The sequence below is a fragment of the Theropithecus gelada genome, chromosome 3 (assembly GCF_003255815.1).
Source record: "Theropithecus gelada isolate Dixy chromosome 3, Tgel_1.0, whole genome shotgun sequence".
NCBI classification, from domain to species: domain Eukaryota; kingdom Metazoa; phylum Chordata; class Mammalia; order Primates; family Cercopithecidae; genus Theropithecus; species Theropithecus gelada.
The window spans coordinates 182,953,158-182,972,765 of NC_037670.1; the positions used below are offsets into that span (position 1 = coordinate 182,953,158).

General features: G+C 52.0%; 1 protein-coding gene across 3 annotated transcripts in view; it reads right to left on the minus strand.

The window, feature by feature from the left end:
* Nucleotides 1–9,461: 9,461 nt before the first annotated feature.
* VIPR2 (vasoactive intestinal peptide receptor 2) overlaps nucleotides 9,462–19,608 on the minus strand; it is a 104,016-nt gene continuing 93,869 nt past the window's right edge. For 2 of the 3 annotated variants that reach the window (XM_025379729.1, XM_025379728.1), the window contains 7 exons: nucleotides 15,632–15,782; nucleotides 14,831–14,891; nucleotides 13,433–13,502; nucleotides 13,062–13,153; nucleotides 10,807–10,936; nucleotides 10,697–10,738; nucleotides 9,462–9,655 (listed from right to left, as the gene is read on the minus strand). In XM_025379729.1, coding sequence (XP_025235514.1) covers nucleotides 9,482–9,655; nucleotides 10,697–10,738; nucleotides 10,807–10,936; nucleotides 13,062–13,153; nucleotides 13,433–13,502; nucleotides 14,831–14,891; nucleotides 15,632–15,782 — 720 coding nt within the window. In that variant the 3' untranslated portion in view covers nucleotides 9,462–9,481. Of the gene's footprint in view, nucleotides 9,656–10,362; nucleotides 10,739–10,806; nucleotides 10,937–13,061; nucleotides 13,154–13,432; nucleotides 13,503–14,830; nucleotides 14,892–15,631; nucleotides 15,783–19,608 lie in introns of all 3 variants that reach the window. The other variant, XR_003118602.1, reaches the window with a different exon arrangement.

Sequence of the window (19,608 nt, forward strand, 5' to 3'; positions counted from 1 at the left end):
TTTTTCCATATTACTGTTTCTTTTTTGATTTAGCTTGTGGTTTCTGACATGGTTTCTCAGCCTCACCCTCCTCCACATTGTGTCTAGTCTCAACCCCTCACCCATTATGTCTGGCTTCAGTCCCCTTTATGCTTCAGTCTCATCCCCTCCACTGTGTCTGTGTCTCAGCCTTAGCTCCCCCATTGTGTCTGTCTCAACTCCCCCATGTGTCTCAGTCTCACCCCACCTTATGTCTCACCTCCACGTTGTGTCTCAGTCTTACCCCCCATTGTGTCTCAATCTCACCCCACATTGTGTCTCAGTCTCACTCCCTCATTGTGTCTCAGTCTCACTCCCCCATTGTGTCTCAGTCTCACTCCCCCATTGTGTCTCTCACCCCCTATTGTGTCTCAGTCTCACCCCCTATTTTGTCCATCTCACCACCCCATTGTGTCTCTGTTTCAACCCCCATTTGTGTCTCTGTCTGACCCCCGCATTGTATCTCAGTCTCACCCCCCAGTGTGTCTGTCTCATTCCCCCCATCATGTCTCAATCTCATCCCCCCATTGTGTCTCTGTCTCACCCCCACATTGTATCTCAGTCTCACCCCCACATTGTGTCTGTCTCATCCCCCACATTGTGTCTCAATCTCACCCCCACATTGTGTCTCAGTCTCACCCCCCGTTGTGTCTCTGTCTCACCCTCCACATTGTGTCTCAGTCTCAACCCCCCATTTGTGTCTCAGTCCCACCCCCGCATTGTGTCTCAGTCTCACCCCCTCATTGTGTCTCAGTCTCACCCCCTGCATTGTGTGTCTGTCTCATCCCCCTCATTGTGTCTCAGTCTCATTTCTCTGATTGTGTCTCTGTTTTGTTCCTCTTATTGTGGGGGTCTTGTCCCCCTTTTTGTGTCTCTGTCTTTCCTTTCCTAATATGTATTCAGGGACCTGGGATTGGTTTTTACTGACAAGGGCATCTGCAGAGCTGAGTGGCCCATGAAGAAAGCATGTTACCCTGGGTCCCCACAGAACCCCAATCACCGTGGCACCGCTGTGAAGATTTTGGGGGTCTGGTGCTGTTCCTCACTCGGGGAAACAGTGAGTCTATGTTCTCACCAACTGGGAGAGGAAGTGTGGGCAGATAGTGTAGATGGAAAATGTTTGCTTCATTTTACATTGGCATCGAACCTGATCTGTGTGCCATTTGAGAACAGAATGATCTGAATGAAAAGAGCTCCTAAAAACAAAACCTGAAAATTTTTCACTGTAGAAGAGCCCTCAGTTATTATTTCTCCTTCCCCAGTGGTTGCTACAGCAACAAGCATCTTGTGTGATGGCAGACAGAAAGATCCCAGAGACCTGATTGAAGAACAGATCATTGCTTCACTTTAAATTAGGTTTTGCGGCCAGGCGTGGTGGCTCACGCCTGTAATCCCAGCACTTTGGGATCTGAGGCGGGTAGATCACTTGAGGTCAGGAGTTTGAGACCAGCCTGGCCAACATCGTGAAACCCTGTCTCTACAAAAAATACAAAAATTAGCCAAGTGTGGTGACACGCACCTATACTCCCAGTTACTTGGGAGGCTGAGAGGGATGAGAAATCTCTTAAACCTGGGATGGGGAGGCTGCAGTGAGCTGAAATTGTGCTACTGCACTCCAGCCTGGGCAACAGAGTGAGACTTCCTGTAAAAAAAAAAAAAAATTAGGCTTTTTTTTTCTCATGGAATTAAATATTTTCAAATGTATTTCCAACAAAATGTACTATTTTTTCTAATCTTTTTTCCCTTCTAATATCTATATTTTAAGCTATAAATTTTCCTACAAGGATTCCTTTAGTTGCATCCTAAAAATTTTGATGCGTTTTTCTTCGCATTCAACTCAACATATTTTGAAATTTCTCTTGTGATTTCTTCTTTGATGTATTTAGACATGCATTTTGCTTAACTTCAAATATTTGGCATTTTTTTGTTATTAATTTCTAGGGCAATTTAATTATGGTCAGAGAGCCTACTCTGTATAATTTTATTCCTCTGGAATTTATCAAGACTTGCTTCATGGTCTAGTATATGGTCCATTTTGGTGAATGTTGCATGTGCACTTGAAAAAAAATACAGATTCTGCAGTCATTTGGTGAAATGCTCTATGCTGATTAGGTCAAGTTGGTTAATATTGTTAGTTAATATTATTGTTTGAATGTTCTATATTCTTACAGATTTTCTTAGTCTGCTTTATCAATTACACAGAGAGACGTGCATTAAAACATCAACCATGTGGATCTGCCTATTTATTTTCAGTTAATTTTGCTTCATGTATCTTGAAGCTCTGTTATCAGGTGCATGCACTTTTGGGATTGTTGTGTTTTCCTGGTAAACTGACCTTCTTTCATCATGCAAGGGGAAGAAGATGCTGCATACAGGACGGGATATCCAGGGTAAGATTTCTAAGGAGACACCCACCTGGGAGTCATATGCAAGGGGAAGAAGATGCTACATACAGGATGGGATATCCAGGAGAAGATTTCTAAGGAGAGATGCCCAGCTGGAAGTCAAGATGTGTCAGTTGTTTGTGTTATAATAAAACCTCCTATTCTAGATGAGCTGAACTTTCCTTTTTCCCCAGTTCTTATGATCAAGAAGTTGCTGTCCTAAATTTCAGCACTTAATATCCTTGCTAGGTGAGTAACTGGATCATATAATTTGTGCTGCATTATTGACGGTTTGCTTGGCAGAGTTAATTCCTGCCAGCAAGGCACAATGGATTCCAGGTTGCTTGCTCCAACAGCATACATGCCTCTCAGATCACACCGCATCGTTCTCGGTTTCTTGTGCTTGCGGTTCAGTCTTCCCCATCATTCACATGTCATTCAGTAACTCCTCGCTGCAGGCCAGTCATCTGTTCCTCTCCCTGAGTCTGGCTGAGTCCAGGGTGTTTATGGGCCTCAAGGGGGAGGGAGGAAGTGTGTGCTGATTGGTCTACGGGTGGCCATGGGTGGGTCCAGGAAAAAGAACAACCCCCCACTGTTGTCCACGGGGCTGTCATCCCAACCCCAGGCTTCCAGCCTTCCCCAGCCTGAAGGTGGGGCTTCACTTGGGAGCTACCCTTTTCTGCCCCAGCCTATCTGCCTCTTGCCTGAACTTGCTGAGTGGGTGCACCTTGTACAGCAATGACCAGGACATACCCTCTTTTAAACGGCCCCTGCAAGCCAGTCTGCCTTCGTATTCCCAATTACTGTTTATTTAATCAGTCAATAATCAGATATTTTGCTTTTCAATTATTTGATATTACAAATAACACCATGATGACCATTCTCATACACAAATCACTGTGCATAATTCTGAATATTTAACTAGGAAGTTCCTAGCAATGAAATTACTGGGTTGAATCGAATGAACATTCTAAGTTTATAATATATTTAAAGCTTATAGAGTAAATAAATATGGCATAATAACAAGCTATATAAGTGAGTTTTTTTTTTTTTTTTGACAGAGTCTTCCTTTGTCAGCCAGGCTGGAATGCAGTGGCATAATCTTGGCTCACTGCAGCCTCCGTCTCCCTGGCTCAAGCAGTTCTTCTGCCTCAGCCTGCTGAGTAGCTGGGATTACACGTATGTGCCACCAAGCTAGACTAATTTTTGTATTTCAGTAGAGACGAGGTTTCACCATGTTGGCCAGGCTGGTCTCGATCTCCTGACCTCAGGTAATCTGCCCACCTTGGCCTCCCAAAGTGCTGGGATTACAGACATGAGCCATTGCCCCCGGACATAAATGAGTTTTGTATTGTATTATAACACTATGATACAGTAAAACCATGAAATCCAAATTTATATCACACTACATACTACAACTGTAACCTCACCGCCCTATCCTGGGCTATTTTTATAGCCAATTATGGTCCCCAGCTTTAGTTTTCTTTTGCTTTTTGGAGTGTATATTTCTCCCTTATTCTTTTTGCTTTCTACAGTCTTGTGTACGTTCGTTATCTGTTTGTGTCCGTTTGCCAGTGTTCTGTGCTATTTTTTGTATTGACTTAAGCTTATGTGGGGAGATTAGAATTTCTTCCCCTAAGAAGAAATAAGTAGTAGTGGAGACCTGCTGGGTACTCGTGGCACCAGGCCTGGCTCCAGGGCTGCCCATCATGCATCCTCACGGCTCGGAACGCTTCGTGCTGTTTCTGCAATGCTCACGTGCGGTCACACAGTTAAGACGGCTGGCTGGATGATGGATGGACGAGGAGATGCAGTGCAGACTGGGCGTGGCTGACCACCACATGTGCCCCTGGAGCCACAGGCTGTCTGCTTCATTTCCAGGGCAGTGTTACCATCAAAAGAATGAACACAGCAAGAGTGATTTCAAGTCCAACCCCTTCCCTGTGTTTTCTGCACAGCTTGGAGGCCGTGCCCAGGTCCTGGACACTCCTGGTGACCTTTCCCCTTTGCCCTCTGCTCTCTTGCTTGGAGCTCCTTGCTGCTCCCTCCTGTTGTACTGAACCCGGCCCTTGTCGCCCCTGACAAGGGAAGTCCCTGTCCTCTCACGGCTTCCTTCTTATCCCCGTCCCTCAGACTCTTCAAAATAATTATACAATACTAATTCTAAACGGAAACTGGAGGCACAGAGCCTGTGGCGGTGTCTCCGGCTTCTCCAGAGGTAGGACTGGACGCTCAGGTCTCCACTGCATGCCGACGGGTTTGAGAGAGCGTAATCCATCCAAGCCATGCGAAAATCTGCACAACTGAGTCATGGGACAGTGGAGCTAAGTGATATCGCGTGCTTTTAAATCTGAAAGAACAGTCATGATTTAATGATTTGAAAGTCACACATTTAACATGTGGATTCACAGTCCTAGGACTTAAACCATGACAGCTTGTGCTTCTGAGGTGCGCCGAATTCCTGTGTGGCTTTCCTTGACTGTATTCATGGAACCTTCATGCATGAGGCTACGTAGAACCCTGAGTCTCAAAGGGAGAGCTTGGTCCCACCAGGTCTCATTATTTTGTATTATATTTTGATAGTTTATTTTTCCTATTGCTTCTTCAGTTCCAGGTACTGAATAGAAGATTTACAAAAGATCTCGGTAATAGCCCTGGGGCGCCCGCTTCACGGGGCCTGCAGGGTGTCCTGGGAAGGGACTGTTTCCACAAGTGGAACATGTGGGCCCCCCGCTGTCCTCGCAGCCTGCACCTTTCTCCTCATTAAACCTTCAGAGAACACAAAGGAGCTGACAACCCCTTTTCTCTCCATCTTCCAAAGAAGACTTTTCAGTATAAAAGGCGCCCTAAATCCTTTGTGGTGCCCGCCCACAAGCAGTGTGCACTGACACAAAGCAACGCCACTGGCCGCTGACGCCTGCAGACAAGAGGCCGACTCCTGTGCTCGTCCTGGGTCCCGAGAACGGGAGTGACTTTGTGGACTGGCACACGGACATGCATGTGGGGCCCCTGGAGACACAGCAGCTGCGATGTGAGTGTGTCAGGCAGAGGTTCAGCTTTCCATCAGAGTTAAAGAAAAAACCTGTGAAGAAACTATTCAAGTCATGCAAATGGAGGAGTTTCCCACGCACCCAGGGCAGGATGCTTGGTGAGGGGTGGCGGAGCCGTACAGCAAACACCCTTTGAGAGCCAAACGTGCTTGCCCTTTAACCTTTCCCCTTCAGGAGCGTACAGTGAGGGAATACTCGGGTAAACACAGAAACACCTGCAAAAATAACTCACACATTCACCAGCAGGGAATCGATCAAACCAACCAGGCCTAGGCTGTGGAATGTTACACAGCAGTAAAAATCATGAGGTGTGCACCTTCCGATGGGAAAGATGGACACGACCTGTCTCAGCAGGAGAAAGACAGCTGCAGAAGCTTCACACAATTTAGCCCGATTCCCACAAATAAACAGAAGAAAGAGCAGGAGGCAGACAGGTTTGCACCGACGGAGGAAGGAGCAGGAGGCAGACAGGTTTGCACCGACGGAGGAAGGCACTGAAGCCCTGCTTCAGTCGGGCACGAGTCTCCCCCAGAGAGGGGAGGAGGCAGGCAGAGGACTTCACTTTCTATGTAGTCTTTGCCCACAGAGTTTGATGTTTTATAGTTTTCCTGTATAATTTCTGTCATCTGAAAGCCTGAAAAAAACAGCCAATTAAAGCTGCCATTGGTGATGAGAAAGAACGAACAGTAGCCATGGATGGAGGAGGGGCGTTTTCAGAGTGGCCCCTGGCCCTGCACCTTCCGCCTCCGGTCAGGGCTGAGTCTCCTCAGCAGCTGAATATTTCCTACCTCAGGCAAACGGACACTAAGCTCCTGAGTCAGATAAAACAGTGACTCCCTGGAGGGCTGCGTGCCCAGCCCCTTTCCCCCTTCCCACCTGCTTTGATCTTAGGAAAGTCACCAGAGGCTGGTTCATCTGGCTCATTCTAAGTTTGACTATTTGGGAATGTGGCTTTTACCAGCGTGCTATGCCCCGCCCGACAACACAGCCATTTGGTGGAGCGTGGAGTTCATTAGAAATATATTTTATTTGCTTGTAGCATAAATGTGACTAAGGCTCAGCACACACAGAGATTCGCATATGTGTGCACATGCAGGCACACACACGTGTGCACACCCACCCCCCACGCACACACCCGCACACGCGTGTGTGGCATGTGAACACACACACACACTCCTGCATGCAATCCTGCTCTATTAACAGGTTCTTGGGCTCTGCAGAGCTGACAGAGGCCGTGTTGGGTGTGGCAGGACAAGACTGGGTGTGCAGGCGCCTCCTCCCCAGGGCACTGCTCACATGTCACAGCTGCCAGACGGAGGCTCCCCAGCGGCGACCCTCTGACAGGGGACTGTCTTCAGGGAGGAGTGGCTGTTTCCAACGTCCTCCCTGGTGCCCTGTGGCTGGCAGGACCCTCTCCCTCCCCATCCAAGCTCTGTTTTCATCTGAACGCAGCAGCCACAGCTAACACGCCAAGCGTGCCCTCCATGCTCCAGGGCCTCAGGTCTCGTCAGAGCAAATTCTTACTCAGCGTGCAGATGTGAAGTGAGGTTTTATTGAAGTATTTACACAGCTCATTCTTGCCACATGGAGGACATTCCACACACAATGACAGTTAAAGACAACTGCTGACCGCGGGGTCCTACGTCCCCTGCTCACCAGGCATCTGTTAGAAACAGCTGGGAGCTTGCCCCTCTATGTCCTCGGCTCCGCTGAACAGTGGCACACACGTGGCTGAGGGGAGTGCATCCCCTGGGCACACCTGATCCAGGCAGGAGGAACCAGTCCTGGGCTCCGCTGGACACTGGCACATGTGCAGCTGAGGGGAGAGCGTCCCCGGGCACACCTGATGACTGATGACCTCCCACATCCAACCACCGACTGTCAACCACACCACCAGTGCCTGGTAACCGGCTGACACGACCGCTCCCGCCCACTTCCTCAACGTCCCCTCTGGGTCACAGCTCAGTGTCCGCACCTGGCCACTGACCCAACACCTTCAGTTACCACAAATCTTTGTTTCCTCAAAACCCTGAGAGTGGGTGGGGGATGCTCCCTTTTGTCCTTTTAAAGCCAGGCAAGGCTGGGGGTGGGTCTGTCCAAACTCTACAGGGGAGGAGCAGCTGAGGGGCTGCACTGAACCTGGGGTCTGCCGCGTCCAGCTGCCTCCCTCTCGCTGCACTCCACACACTCAGCCGTCCTTTCCTGGGCACCTGGCCTGGGTCACTTGCTCCCCAGCGTCAGTCTCTGATGGACCCTTTGCGGCCCAGAAATGGTGGGTGAGTTGTTCTCTAGATCCTCTGACCACCTCACCTGCGTCTCCAACCCAACCTCGGGTTCATTCTCCCAGAAGTCCAGGGATGAGCTTGCTGCAGCAGAGAAGTGTGGCCAGCGTGGCCCGGGGGGTGCAGGATGGGGCGTGGCTGGCAGGGCATGCAGGACAGGCTGCAGACCGTTGGGGATTGAGGGGTCTCTGGACACTGCTGCTTTGCCGTCCTAAAAGCCCCTCTGTCTGGCCTCATTTTACTGGGGACGAGGATTTTGCAAACCAAGGTGATGCTGACAGGATGTGTGAGCTTCCCTGTGGCTGCCTCCTGGCATGGCTGTCCTGGCCTTTGGCACCGTGCTCCAGCTGGGCTCTGTGATGCCACCAATGCACGGGAACAAGATGTTCATTTTGAAGGGAAAAGCGGAGTCAAATGCACTCAGAACAACTGAGTCCTGCAGTCGAGGCACCTGGGCCAGGGCTGGGCAGCCTGCTGAGGTCCATTGAGCGCTGGGGGGACCAGGGTTTGGCACAGGCGTGGAGACTGTGCCCTGATGTCCCCACCCTTCTGCAGCCAGCTCAGCAATGTCCCCAGACACCCTCCCCAGTCTGCAAATAACCCTTCGCCTGAAGGAACAGCCGCTAGGGCTGCTGAGCGCCAGCTCTGGGGAGGAGGGCTTTAAACAGTTTTATATGTTGTGAAAATAATTCTCCATTTGGACAGAAATGATTCTAAGATTATTTTTGTTAAAAAGAGAATAGGTTTCCAGTTCCCACCCAGCTGTATCCTGCGTCCCACATAACGCCATCACCAGAGACCTGCAGGCCTGGCTGCAGCTAGCCTGGGGCTGAGCGTCTGGCTCTGTGGCTCCCACAGGGCGGCAGGTGACCTCCTGAGGCAGAGCCAGGGCTGCTGAGGGTCCCACGAACACCTGTGTGGAGACGCCCCCTCCTGCATGACCTTGCTTTCCTGATCTGATGGGGTCTCCTCAGCCCACCTTCCTTGGGGAGGCAGAACAGCTCTGTGGAAAAAGTTGGGTGGGGCAGGGCTTGGGCGGGTGGGCCGGGTGGGGGCCCCTGGAGGGAGGAGGGCTGCCCTCCTGTTGATTTCTCCTGGTCCTAACGTCAGGGGGGCCCTGAGTGGCTTCTCTCTGTTCTGCAGATGAGGGGGCTGCCCTTACGGGACCTGGGAAGCCGCCCTGATGTGGGACAGACGGCACCCGGTGGGCGCCCAGGCCCGTGCTGGACCACACAACTGCATTTCCACATTTGCTCCTTGGCTCCCCTATTCTCTTGGGCCGGGCGCGGTGGCTCACGCCTGTAATCCCAGCACTTTGGGAGGCCGAGGCAGGCGGATCACGAGGTCAGGAGATCGAGACCATCCTGGCTAACACGGTGAAACTCCGTCTCTACCAAAACTACAAAACAATTAGCCGGGCGTGGTGGCGGCGCCTGTGGTCCCAGCTACTCGGGAGGCTGAGGCAGGAGAATGGTGGGAACCCGGGAGGCGGAGGTTCCAGTGAGCCGAGATCCGGCCACAGCCCTCCAGCCTGGGCGACAGAGCGAGGCTGTCTCAAAAAAAGGATCCACTATTCGGCCGAAACACATTTTGAACAAGATTATCTAAATGCTGGAGTTGACATCGAGTCAGTGACAACACGACCCCCGTTCCAGGTATGCGGCTTAGTGGACAAGCTCGATGCGCCGGGGCCCGCCGGGGTGCTCGGGCTTCTGGAAGGAGGAAGCCGCCCGACGGGCAGGCGGCGCTAGATGACCGAGGTCTCCGTCTGCAGGAAGGACGGGGCGCGGGAGCCGCGGTGGAGCTGCAGGGCGCCCTCCGAGCCGTTGCGGGAGATGGAGGAGCCGCAGACCCTGTAATCCCGGCCCGCGGACGGGGTCGGGCACCGGCTTCGCCATTTTCGCTTCAGCTCGCACTGCACCTGGGGAGGTGAGGGCACCGGGAACGCCTGAGCCTGGGCGGGGGCGTGCGGGTGCTCTGGGAGCCACGGAGCCTCCAGCTCTCCCTCCCGTCTGCTCCCGCGTGGAGGGTGGGGCGACATCTGTGTTCCCATCAGATGGACAGAAACAGAAACGGCTTCTGGAGGGAGCGGAGCGGGAACTGGAGGCCCCATGAGGGCGGGGGACGCAGCCACGCTAAGGCTGTGCATGGGTGGTTCAGGCGTCCCCACTGCTACGGCAAGCGCTGTCCCCCAGTCTGAGATAGTTAATTTGTTTTTTTCTGGAAAGATTTTCCTTAGCAGCCGGGGATGTGACAGTGCTGGGCCTCCGTCTCCTTCCCTGTTCCCAGCGGGTAGGGAATGTTAGCCCTGGGAGGGGGTGGGGATGAGTGAGGGGTGCCCGGAAAGCAGAGGAGGGAGAAGGGCAGGTGGCACCATACAGGCTCAGCTTTGCAGAAGCCGTGCTGGTGAAAGTTGCATGTCAAGCAAAGAAAGCGTCAGCGACCGCAGCGTGGGGCGGGAGGGTCAGGGGTCAGGGGACGGGGTGAGGCCGCTGGAGCAGCCCAGAGACAGCACCCCTGGCTGGGGATGAACGCAGGGCAGAGCTCGGTTCCTGGCTTCGTCCCCAGGGACTCACAGAATGCTCTGCAGCCCCACCCCACAATCCAGGCCAGCTTTCTGGGACTCACAAGCTATGCAGGAGCAAGCCGCTGTCCATGGGGAAAAACGGATTCTGTCCAGACCCGGCTGGGAGCTTTCCCAAGAGGGCTCTGAGAGGGATGGCAGTCGATGCTACTTGGGGTGCACAGAGGGACAGCAGGGTTTGGAAGCTGGGCCCAGAAGAGTGGGTTTGCCTGTGTCATTGTGGGTTCTCTGATGGGCACACAGAGGACTGTGGGGGCCTGGGCAGTGAGTCCAGCCCACAGAAGACAGGCGCGTGTGGGGGCCACGGCACCAGGCTGGGCAGCATTTCAGGAACCAACTGAGCACCTGCACATGGTTCCAAGGCGGCCATGAACTTACCTCACTGTTCAGGAAACAGTAGAGGACGGCCACCACCAGGCCCTGCAATGAGAAGGGAAGGTCAGGCAGGACCCGAGCTCGGGGGAGGGTGGCCGCCTCTGCATACCTACCTGGAACGACCCGAGGCACAGTTCAAACAGTATCTGGTATTTGGAGGAGATGCTGATGGGAAACACGGCAAACACCATGTAGTGGACGCCAAACAGCGGGATGAGCAGGAGCGTGGACTTGGCCAGCCTCCTGCACGGAAGGAGAGAAGCCAGCTCAGCTGCGGGACCTGCGAACCCGCTGCACGCCTGGCAGGGTCTTTCTCAGGACCGGGCAGCTGGGTGTGGGAGGGGCTCCACACTCCCTCTCCACCACTGGAATCGCCACCTAACGAGAAAATCCACTGCTTCTTTACGTGTATGTCTGAGGCCCCTGTGCAGATCCAGCACTCAGGGCCCGGGAACGTGCATTCCAGAAAGCGTCTGTTTCTCCCAAATTCCCTCACAAGGACACACGCTGTGTTCTGGGGTTCCTGGCTGGCAGGGGCAAGATTCCCTGTGAGTGACCCAAAACCTGCACAGGCCCTGCCTGGGAGCCCGGCCCATCCTGAGGCAGGCACCGGACAAGAAGGCTGGCCTCCACCGTGGCCACGTGCACGTTTAAATGATGAGGCCCCTCCTGCTCCCGGACCAGCAGCTCACAACAGCTGGGCTCTGTGGGAGCCAGGCCCCTCAGTCAGCGGCAGGGACCCAACTCATTCCCTCTATTAATGCATCTGAAGTTCGCTGGAAAGGAGGCCTCCCTGTGGCTGAGCTCCTGGCCCCTGTCCAGGGAGGTTTTGCTACTTCTGTGACCAGAGAGTTACACAGAAAGGACCTCGAGTGGCCTCAAGGATGTCTCGGCCTTTTCTGTTGTCCTGGAAAGCGAATCGATGTTATTGTCCCCACTTAATTTTGTTTCTAAAATAAAAGCATCCATCTCCGAGTCCTATTTAACAAACACTCCCCAAGAACCAATGCAAAGGTCAGCAAAGACGCTAAACAAGATTCACAGGAAATCCAAGTCCAACCTGAAGGGCAACCAAGAACGACTTATTTTGGGGTCTCTGCCACGCAGGCACCACCGGCCTCCCCTGAGCAGGGACAAGGTCATGCTGCCATGCGGGGTCTGACGTGGGATCCCATCCCTCATGTGGGCGGGCAGAGACGGGTACTCCCTGGATTTAGATGCCACACGGCAGAATTAGATTCTCTGGTTTACCAGACTCTTTTGCAATACTCTGGTGCCAGGCAGCAAATGTCCTGCAAATATAGACTGCATTGATCCTCCTAACCTTAGTGACATTATTACTTCCATCCCACAGATGAGGAAGCTGAGGCATGGAGTGGCAAAGTGACTTCCCTCAGGGTACCGGCTGGTATCTGCACCCAGCTTTGGGGCTCTTGGCCATGCTCCTGTCTAACTGCCCCTCCCCAAATCCACCCCTGTTTTCTAAGGTGGGAGAAAAGGGAAATGCAGGCCAGGCACCCTCCTAGGCCAGGTGGTGGGGTTCCTGCGCCCTTCCATGCCAGCCAGTCTGAGCCCGAGGTGCCTTCTGGGCTGGGCCAACCACTTCCACACCAAGTCAGTGTTTAGTTTATACTTGAATTTTAGTTTTTACCTTTTTTTTTAAAAAAAAATAAATTCTTAATATAAGTTTATGGAGTCTTTGCATTACTCTATAGATTCCCCGGATCATCATGAATTAGCTGGATGACTGGGGGTGAGTGGCTGAACGTCTGTCCTGTCTTCACCTACTGAAGGGAGGTCACGATGCCATCTTCATGTAATCACACGGGCAGGGAACGCTTTCTGAATTGTTATTAAGTACAAGGCCTGCTATCAGGGCTGGCAGCAGACACACGGCCATGGACTATGTGGTCTGAGGGGGGACAGAATTAAATGTAAAATAAAAATAATGTGTGGCCAAGGAGAAAAAGACAGGCTGTATAACATGCAAGTGGGCAGATGCTTAAACAAGCAAGCGCACTAAAGAGGACTTTCTTCTGGCCTTCAAATAAAAGAAATGGTGCCTGACTTTCACAGTCGCCAAGGCCAGAAGTGCTCCGGCTGAGTCCTCCCAGGTCGTCAGGTGCAGAATCACACCCTATCTAGACGGTGGGTGTTTTAAACCACCAAATTTTGGAGTGATTTGTTACTTAGCCAGGGAAATGCTCTCCAGTGCCTCTCTGAGCTTTGGGCAGGAACAGAGCCCTGGGGTCCAGCCTCGAGGCCTGACCCGAGTCGCCGCACCTCCAGGGCCTTCCTGCCAGCGTGGGGTTTCCTGTCTCCATACAGCATCCCCACCAGGGACGGCCAGGCCGGGACACACACTCACTTGTACTGAGACTGGTCGTTGCCGCCGACATCCGGGGATGTTAACTTCTGCAGCAAAATTCGTATAATACTAATGAAAAGGACAAAATTGACCTGCACAAAAGAGACAGTAAGTTCGTGAAACGGATACATGGATCCCTGATTTGCCCTGAAGTCCACCTGATTTCGACCCTCCCCTCCACTCCCTCAGTCCCTCCCTCCTTCCCTGGGAACCGCCTGTGGGGGTCCACAGGCCTGAAGGGGCCCTTTTCCGGGAAGGCTGAGTGGATGAGTGGAATGGGGTCATTTCTGTTTAATAAAGGATGGCAGGCCTGCTGTCTGCCCAAGTGTGTGACTCCACAGGTAATTCACGCTTCAACAGGGGCGACTTACAATGATGGAAATTAAAATCGGTATTCGTATGACCCACCAGGGCACACTGTGGTCGTTTGTATCCCAGCAACTGTCGGAGAGAGACGGGAAATCAGGTTACCACTGACCACTTTCGCAAGACGGGCACAGGAGAATGAGCGCCTGCCTCGTGCCTGTGCCTGCCAGTGGGGCCGTCTGCCCCTCCCAACCTGCCTGCTCCCCTTACTGTGGAAGCACAATTTCTCTGCACTGACAGATCGTAAAGGAATCTGTCCCAGCGAGTGACTGTGTTCCGTTTTATGCTTCTCAAAACAATAGTCGGCTTGTGGGGAGGAGGAATGGAGGCGCGGCCCCAGAAGCTGGGACAAGGGCAGGACGGCTGCTGACGCCCTCCACTCTGAGCACGAAAGCGTGTGTCGGCCCCATTCAGCCGACATCAGGAGAAAAGAACCTTCCTCCTGAAAATTAGCTTCCCCTCACCTCCCAAATGGTTTGCATGTGTATGGCAAAGGGTTTAAAATGTCCTTAGAGTGACTGAGGTGGGTGAGCCGCATTTCATTTTGATTTTCAGTGCGTGGGGTGTCTCCAGCAGGAAGCTGTGACCCCTGGCTTGTTAAACACCTCAGTGATTCTCCCCAGGGTCTACACACCCTGCACTGGGAGTCTGCAGCCCTCCCATAAAGCAGAAACTCCGTCGCAGGCCTGGGTCCATGCAGGAACCTTCCGGCTGGTGCAGTCTCAGACTGGCCGAAGGGGACCAAAGGGGACCAGTCCTTAAGGCCAGAAGTGCCCCTGCTGAGTCCTCCCAGGTCGTCAGGTGCAGAATCACACCGTAACTAGATGGTGGGTGTTTTAAATCACCAAATCTTGGAGTGATTTTTTACTTAGCAGTGGATAACCGATGCACACTGAGGCCCTTTGAAAGGCAGGATATTTGTGCTGGAACCACATGTGTTCATGTCTGGGCTGCGGTCTCACTTAGGGTGAGCACAGGGGAGAAGCGCTCCGGACCGCACAAGCCAAGACTAGTGCTTAGGGAGTGCTGGGGGGCCCTGCAGCCACCATCACCTGACCTTCCACTTTGCTACAGGTAAACAACGTGCAGGGCACTTGGTTTTCTTCTGTGGACATCGCTGTGCCCACCGAAGGGGCTGCCCCAGTCTCTGCCTGGTTTATCCCAATCTCAACTATGCTGCAAAACCTGGCTCCCTTCCTGTCTCCTGCACGGGGCTTCCTCCAATCTTCCAACCTCATACGATTTCTCCCCGTGAATCGCCCAGAAGCTTCCTGCATGGCTGTCGGTTGGCCGCAAACGCTCCCTGTCCTTCCAACCAGGTAACCTCCTGGCTTCCAAAGGACTTCGTGTTGCCAGATGTTGCCGGGCCCGTTTTCGAGGTTGCGGTCTGGGCATGGACTCACCCGGTGTCTTCTAAGTAGAGCCTGGCTGCAGTCCACGCACCGATGCATACGGTGGGGAGGCCTACAGAGAGACGGCCGGTTACGCGGGTGTATCAGAGCGGTGCACACGCACACAGGTGGGTGCCTTCACCAGCAAAACCCTCAAGGACACTCCTTCTCACGGGAATATTAAGTGCAATCTCTTGTTTAAAGTCTTTGTAAATATTTACAAGTTTATGCTCATGCCTTAGTAAGCAGTGAAGATAATTAAACACATGCTTGAGAGCTGAGAATCTGAGACCTGCCATTCCACATGGGAAGTGTTATTACTGAAGGCCACGGAGTTGAACGTGCGGAGGAGGAGATGTGTTCACTGATTTTGCGGCCACCCGCGGAGCTATCGGCTGCGTTTGCCTCATCCTGTCCATGAGGATGTCCCGAATCTGCACCCCTTTGCAACCCTGGGCAAGGCAAGGCTTCCGCTACCTGGTATGGCCTCAACCCCTCTCCTCTCTGATCCCCACCCTCAGTGAAAGGTGAACTGGGTAGAGGCGGGGAGGAGGACACTGTTAACAGCCCAGTTTGAATTGGGGTAAAAGGGGCCAGGAATGGGAGTATTTTAAACTGGGTTCCTGGTTACCAGAAATATTAATGTGTTGTTCGTAGGGGCCTCCAGTCATCCTAGAAGAGCTCTTCATGATATGACCCTGTGACATGCATTCTACAGGGGCGGCAAAGTGTTTTTCTGAGCAGAAAGTGATTGCGTTGTTTGGTCAGATGGGATGGGATGGAGGTTTTGTGGGTCGGAAGGGGCACGCTTACCCCATCCGATCAGGAGGTAGGCCAGGAAGCACCTTCCGGGGGGGAGCACCGCCACCAGGAGGGTGTGGAGGTACAGCCCCTCCACCAGCAGCCAGAAGAAGTTGGCCATGATGCAGTACTGCAGGAAGACCAGGCTCAGCTTGCAGCCCACCTGGAAACCGCAAACAGAGAGCATGACCTCATCCGGTAACAACAGCTCCAGCAGGCAGTGCCGCTGCAGCACACAGGGCGCTTGGTATCTGTGCAAGGAAGGAGGAGACACCGGTGCCATCAGGAAGGGAAGTGATTAACACAGTGGCCAGGGTGCTGGCCAGGAATGCCTGCTGGTAGCACCGGGCCCTTTGTATCCGCGGCTCCAGGGCAAGATCACTGCAGAGGCAACGGTGAACAGCCCTCCCTGAGACAAGCTTACTCACTGTTGCGGGCCAGGAGCTCACTTACTGCTGGAAGGTCTTAGGCCGCACAGCTCCCTGGCCCTCCTGTTCTCGGCCCCTCCCCTTGGCTCCTCCACTTCCCCTTCTCTGACCTGCTTCCCCACAGGAACCCCCGCAGTGGTCCTGCCAGCCAGCAAAGAAGAACCAGAAGAGCCAGCAGGAGGTCCCAGGGGCGAGGTGTGGGTGGCAGGGGCCCTGCAGCTACCCAGGACTCTGGCCTCTGTCCCTTTGTGTGAACAGAGCACGAGTGCAGGTACAGGGTGGGGCACCCGCCAGTTGCCCTCACTAGCAACTGTGCCTGGGAAGAGAAAACGATGGACCCACACCAGGCCCCCAGACTTTTCTTTTAAATTTTTGACAACTATGTAAGTTCCTCAGTTGTAAAAAACTGGTTTTAATATTGGGTAACTTAATAAAACATGAAAAAATAAAGGGGAAAACAAGAGAAATCTAGCAAATAAAATATTTTCTGAGGATATTTTAAAAGGATTTTCACTGGGAAAGAATTACATATTATATAAAATAAACCTATTTTAATCTCTCAGACCTTCATCTAACTAAATGTACCAGGCATTTCAGCTTCATGAGCAACCACGAAACTGCTACTTTTAATCACTAAGCTTATATAAAGTGTGCTGAAAAATAGTATTTTCATTTCCATTCTTATTTCTATATTTATGTTCATATATATCTATAGACATATATAGGTAGATATACACATGTACAGGCAGATACAGGTATATCTGATACATATATCAGATGGATACACCTATACATATTTGTAGGTGGATATACTTATATATATGGGTAGATATACTATATACATATAGCAGATGGCTATCCCTATACATATACATGGGTGAATATATTTTTACATATGGGTAGATATATATGGGTGGATATACTTATACGTGTATATGGGCGGATATACTTATACTTTCATATGGTGGCCTTTCAATTTGGCCTCCAGGGTCCTGAGAGCCACCGAGCCCTGCAGGCTGCCCCTGACCTTCCCAGCGCTCTGGATCTGCCTTGCCTTCTTCCGCTTTTTCTTTTTCCTAAGAATAGCAGGGTAGGTGCTTCATTTTCTGAGGCACTGCACAGGTGAGAGTTACCCTTATTGTCCATCTTTGCCACCACAGCCAGTCGAGCGCCTGCACGCGGATCTCGTGTCAACACCTGCTGAATGGACACTCAGATCCCAGCAAGTTCTGCCCTGGGCATCAGGACAGAGCCTCTTACGTGGAAAGACACACATGATAACACAGCCATGAACACAGGAGAGTCACAGTAAGTCCATTTGTGGCTTATTGCCACTCATTTGAATAGTAAAGTGAAATAAATCAAGTTTTAAAATCTCTGGGAGGTGGGATTCTGGGAGTTGGTGACCCATCTGGATGCAACGTGCCTTCCTTTGTCTCTTGGTAAAAGACCGCGTCTTAAACACAAGGAGTAAATTGCAGATGAACCAAGACACAAATGAACAATCTCAGAATAGAAATCTCTTAACTAAGATGGGAAATCTGAAATGAAAACAAGAAGTGCTAAAAGGACAGAAGGCAATTTTGGTTATATAAACTTTAAAAGCTTTTGGATGGCAAAAATACCATAAAAATACAATTGACAAATGATGAATTTGGAAACATATTTACAATGGAAATGACAAATGTTTAATTTTTATGATACCAATATTACAGATGAATGTGGTGTTTTAGAGGGCCGGAACAGCTTGTGGAAAGATGCCAGTTCTCAGCAGGTGCCCTGCCCCGGAGTGTGCATGAGAGCCACAGAGGCAGTGCCAACGCCACCAGACAGGCAAAACGGCAAAACCAGTCAGGTCTTTGGGCTCTGGTGTGATCCTACGTGCAGCTGTCAGCTGTCTCAGCCTTTTGGAAGGCAACCTAGCAAGAGAGATTTACTACAATTTACAAATACACAGGCAGCTGGGTGCGGTGGCTCACACCTACAATCCCAGCACTTTGGGAGGCCAAGGTGGGTGGATTACTTGAGGTCAGGAGTTCAAGATCAGCCTGGCCAACATAGTGAAACCCCGTCTCTACTAAAAATACAAATAAAATAAAATAAAATTAGCTGGGTGTGGTGACGCCTGCCTGTGATCCCAGCTACTCACGAGGCTGAGACATGAGAATCGCCTGAACCTGGGAGGTGGAGGTTGCAATGAGCCGAGATCATGCCACTGCACTCAGCCTGGACAACAGAGTGAGAGTCTGTGCCAAAAACAAAACAAACAAAACAAAACAAAACAAAAAAATATGCATGCCCTTTGCAGTGGGTGGGAGGCTTCTTTATGCTGCCAGAATTCATGTGTTGAAGCCCACCCGCTGTGGGAGTGTTAGTGGGTGCAGCCTTGCCACAGGGGTGGAGTCTTGTGATGGGATTAGTGCCCCTGTAAAGGGACCCCAGCAACATCCCTCGCCCCTTCCACCACGTGAGGACACAGAGAAGTCAGACCCGAATCTGGTGGTGCCTTGGTCTCAGGTCTCCAGAACCGAGAAGTAAATGTCTGCAACCGCAGCACACGAGGACGGAGACGCCCTCGGACCTGGCAGCCTCACTGGTGAGTTCCATCCGACAGAAATAAGAACACCTGTCCATAAGACACATGTCCGGTGATGCCCGCAGTGGCAAAAGAGAAAAATAAAGGGCAGAGCAGACCCCACACCGGGGGACGGGCTACGTGGAGAACGCCACGCTACACGAGGGGCTGTGTGCCGCCTGAAAGCAGGCGCCGACCTGGTGGGCCCTGGGACATCCTGCTGAAGGAGCAAAGAGGACGCAGAAGGAGTGTGCTGAAGATGATTCCATTTTCTTTTAAATGGTAACAAAAACATCTCTGCATTTTTTCCCATGTACCCATTCACCAAACAAGCACACTGTGAGGAGGGGAGGTTTGGGGAATGACAAGGCCTCTACTGACTTCATTTTCTACAGTGTGACCTTCACACCTCATTACACAGGCTCCAGAGCACCGCAGGAGGGGCCTCCAGGGCCAGCTGCCACCCACAGGGTTGATGTGAGGACCCCCAGCCAGGAGACCCACCAAGGCCCAGTGCCCAATCAGCAGCTGGTCCCTCCTCAGCCTCGTGGCCTTGTCGGGGAGCCTCTGTGTGAGCGTGTGAGTACGTGCACACGTGCATGTGAGGCAGGCAGGACTCAGCTTAGGAAGCCTAGGGGTGTGCTTCTGGGAGTCCCACAGACCCGGGGGGAACCTGCTGTGGCCAACAGTGAGAATAAAGGGCAGGTCTGCTCCATGTCCCGGGACAGCCCAGGGCCCCGGAAACTGTGCCTCTGTCTAGGCCGTGTGGAAGGGGCCAAGAAGAGAACTTTTCATGTTCTTGGCTGATCCTAATGTCGTGAGAAAAAGACCCTGCACCTAGTTTGTGGGGGGCTGCCCCAGCTGTTCTGCTTGGGAGGATAATCTTGGTTTGGTGAAGTCAGTCGGGAACAAAAAATATACAAAAAAATGCAACTGGAAGGAAAGATATTTTTCCTGTTCCTTATGCTGAGGTCTGACTCCATTTC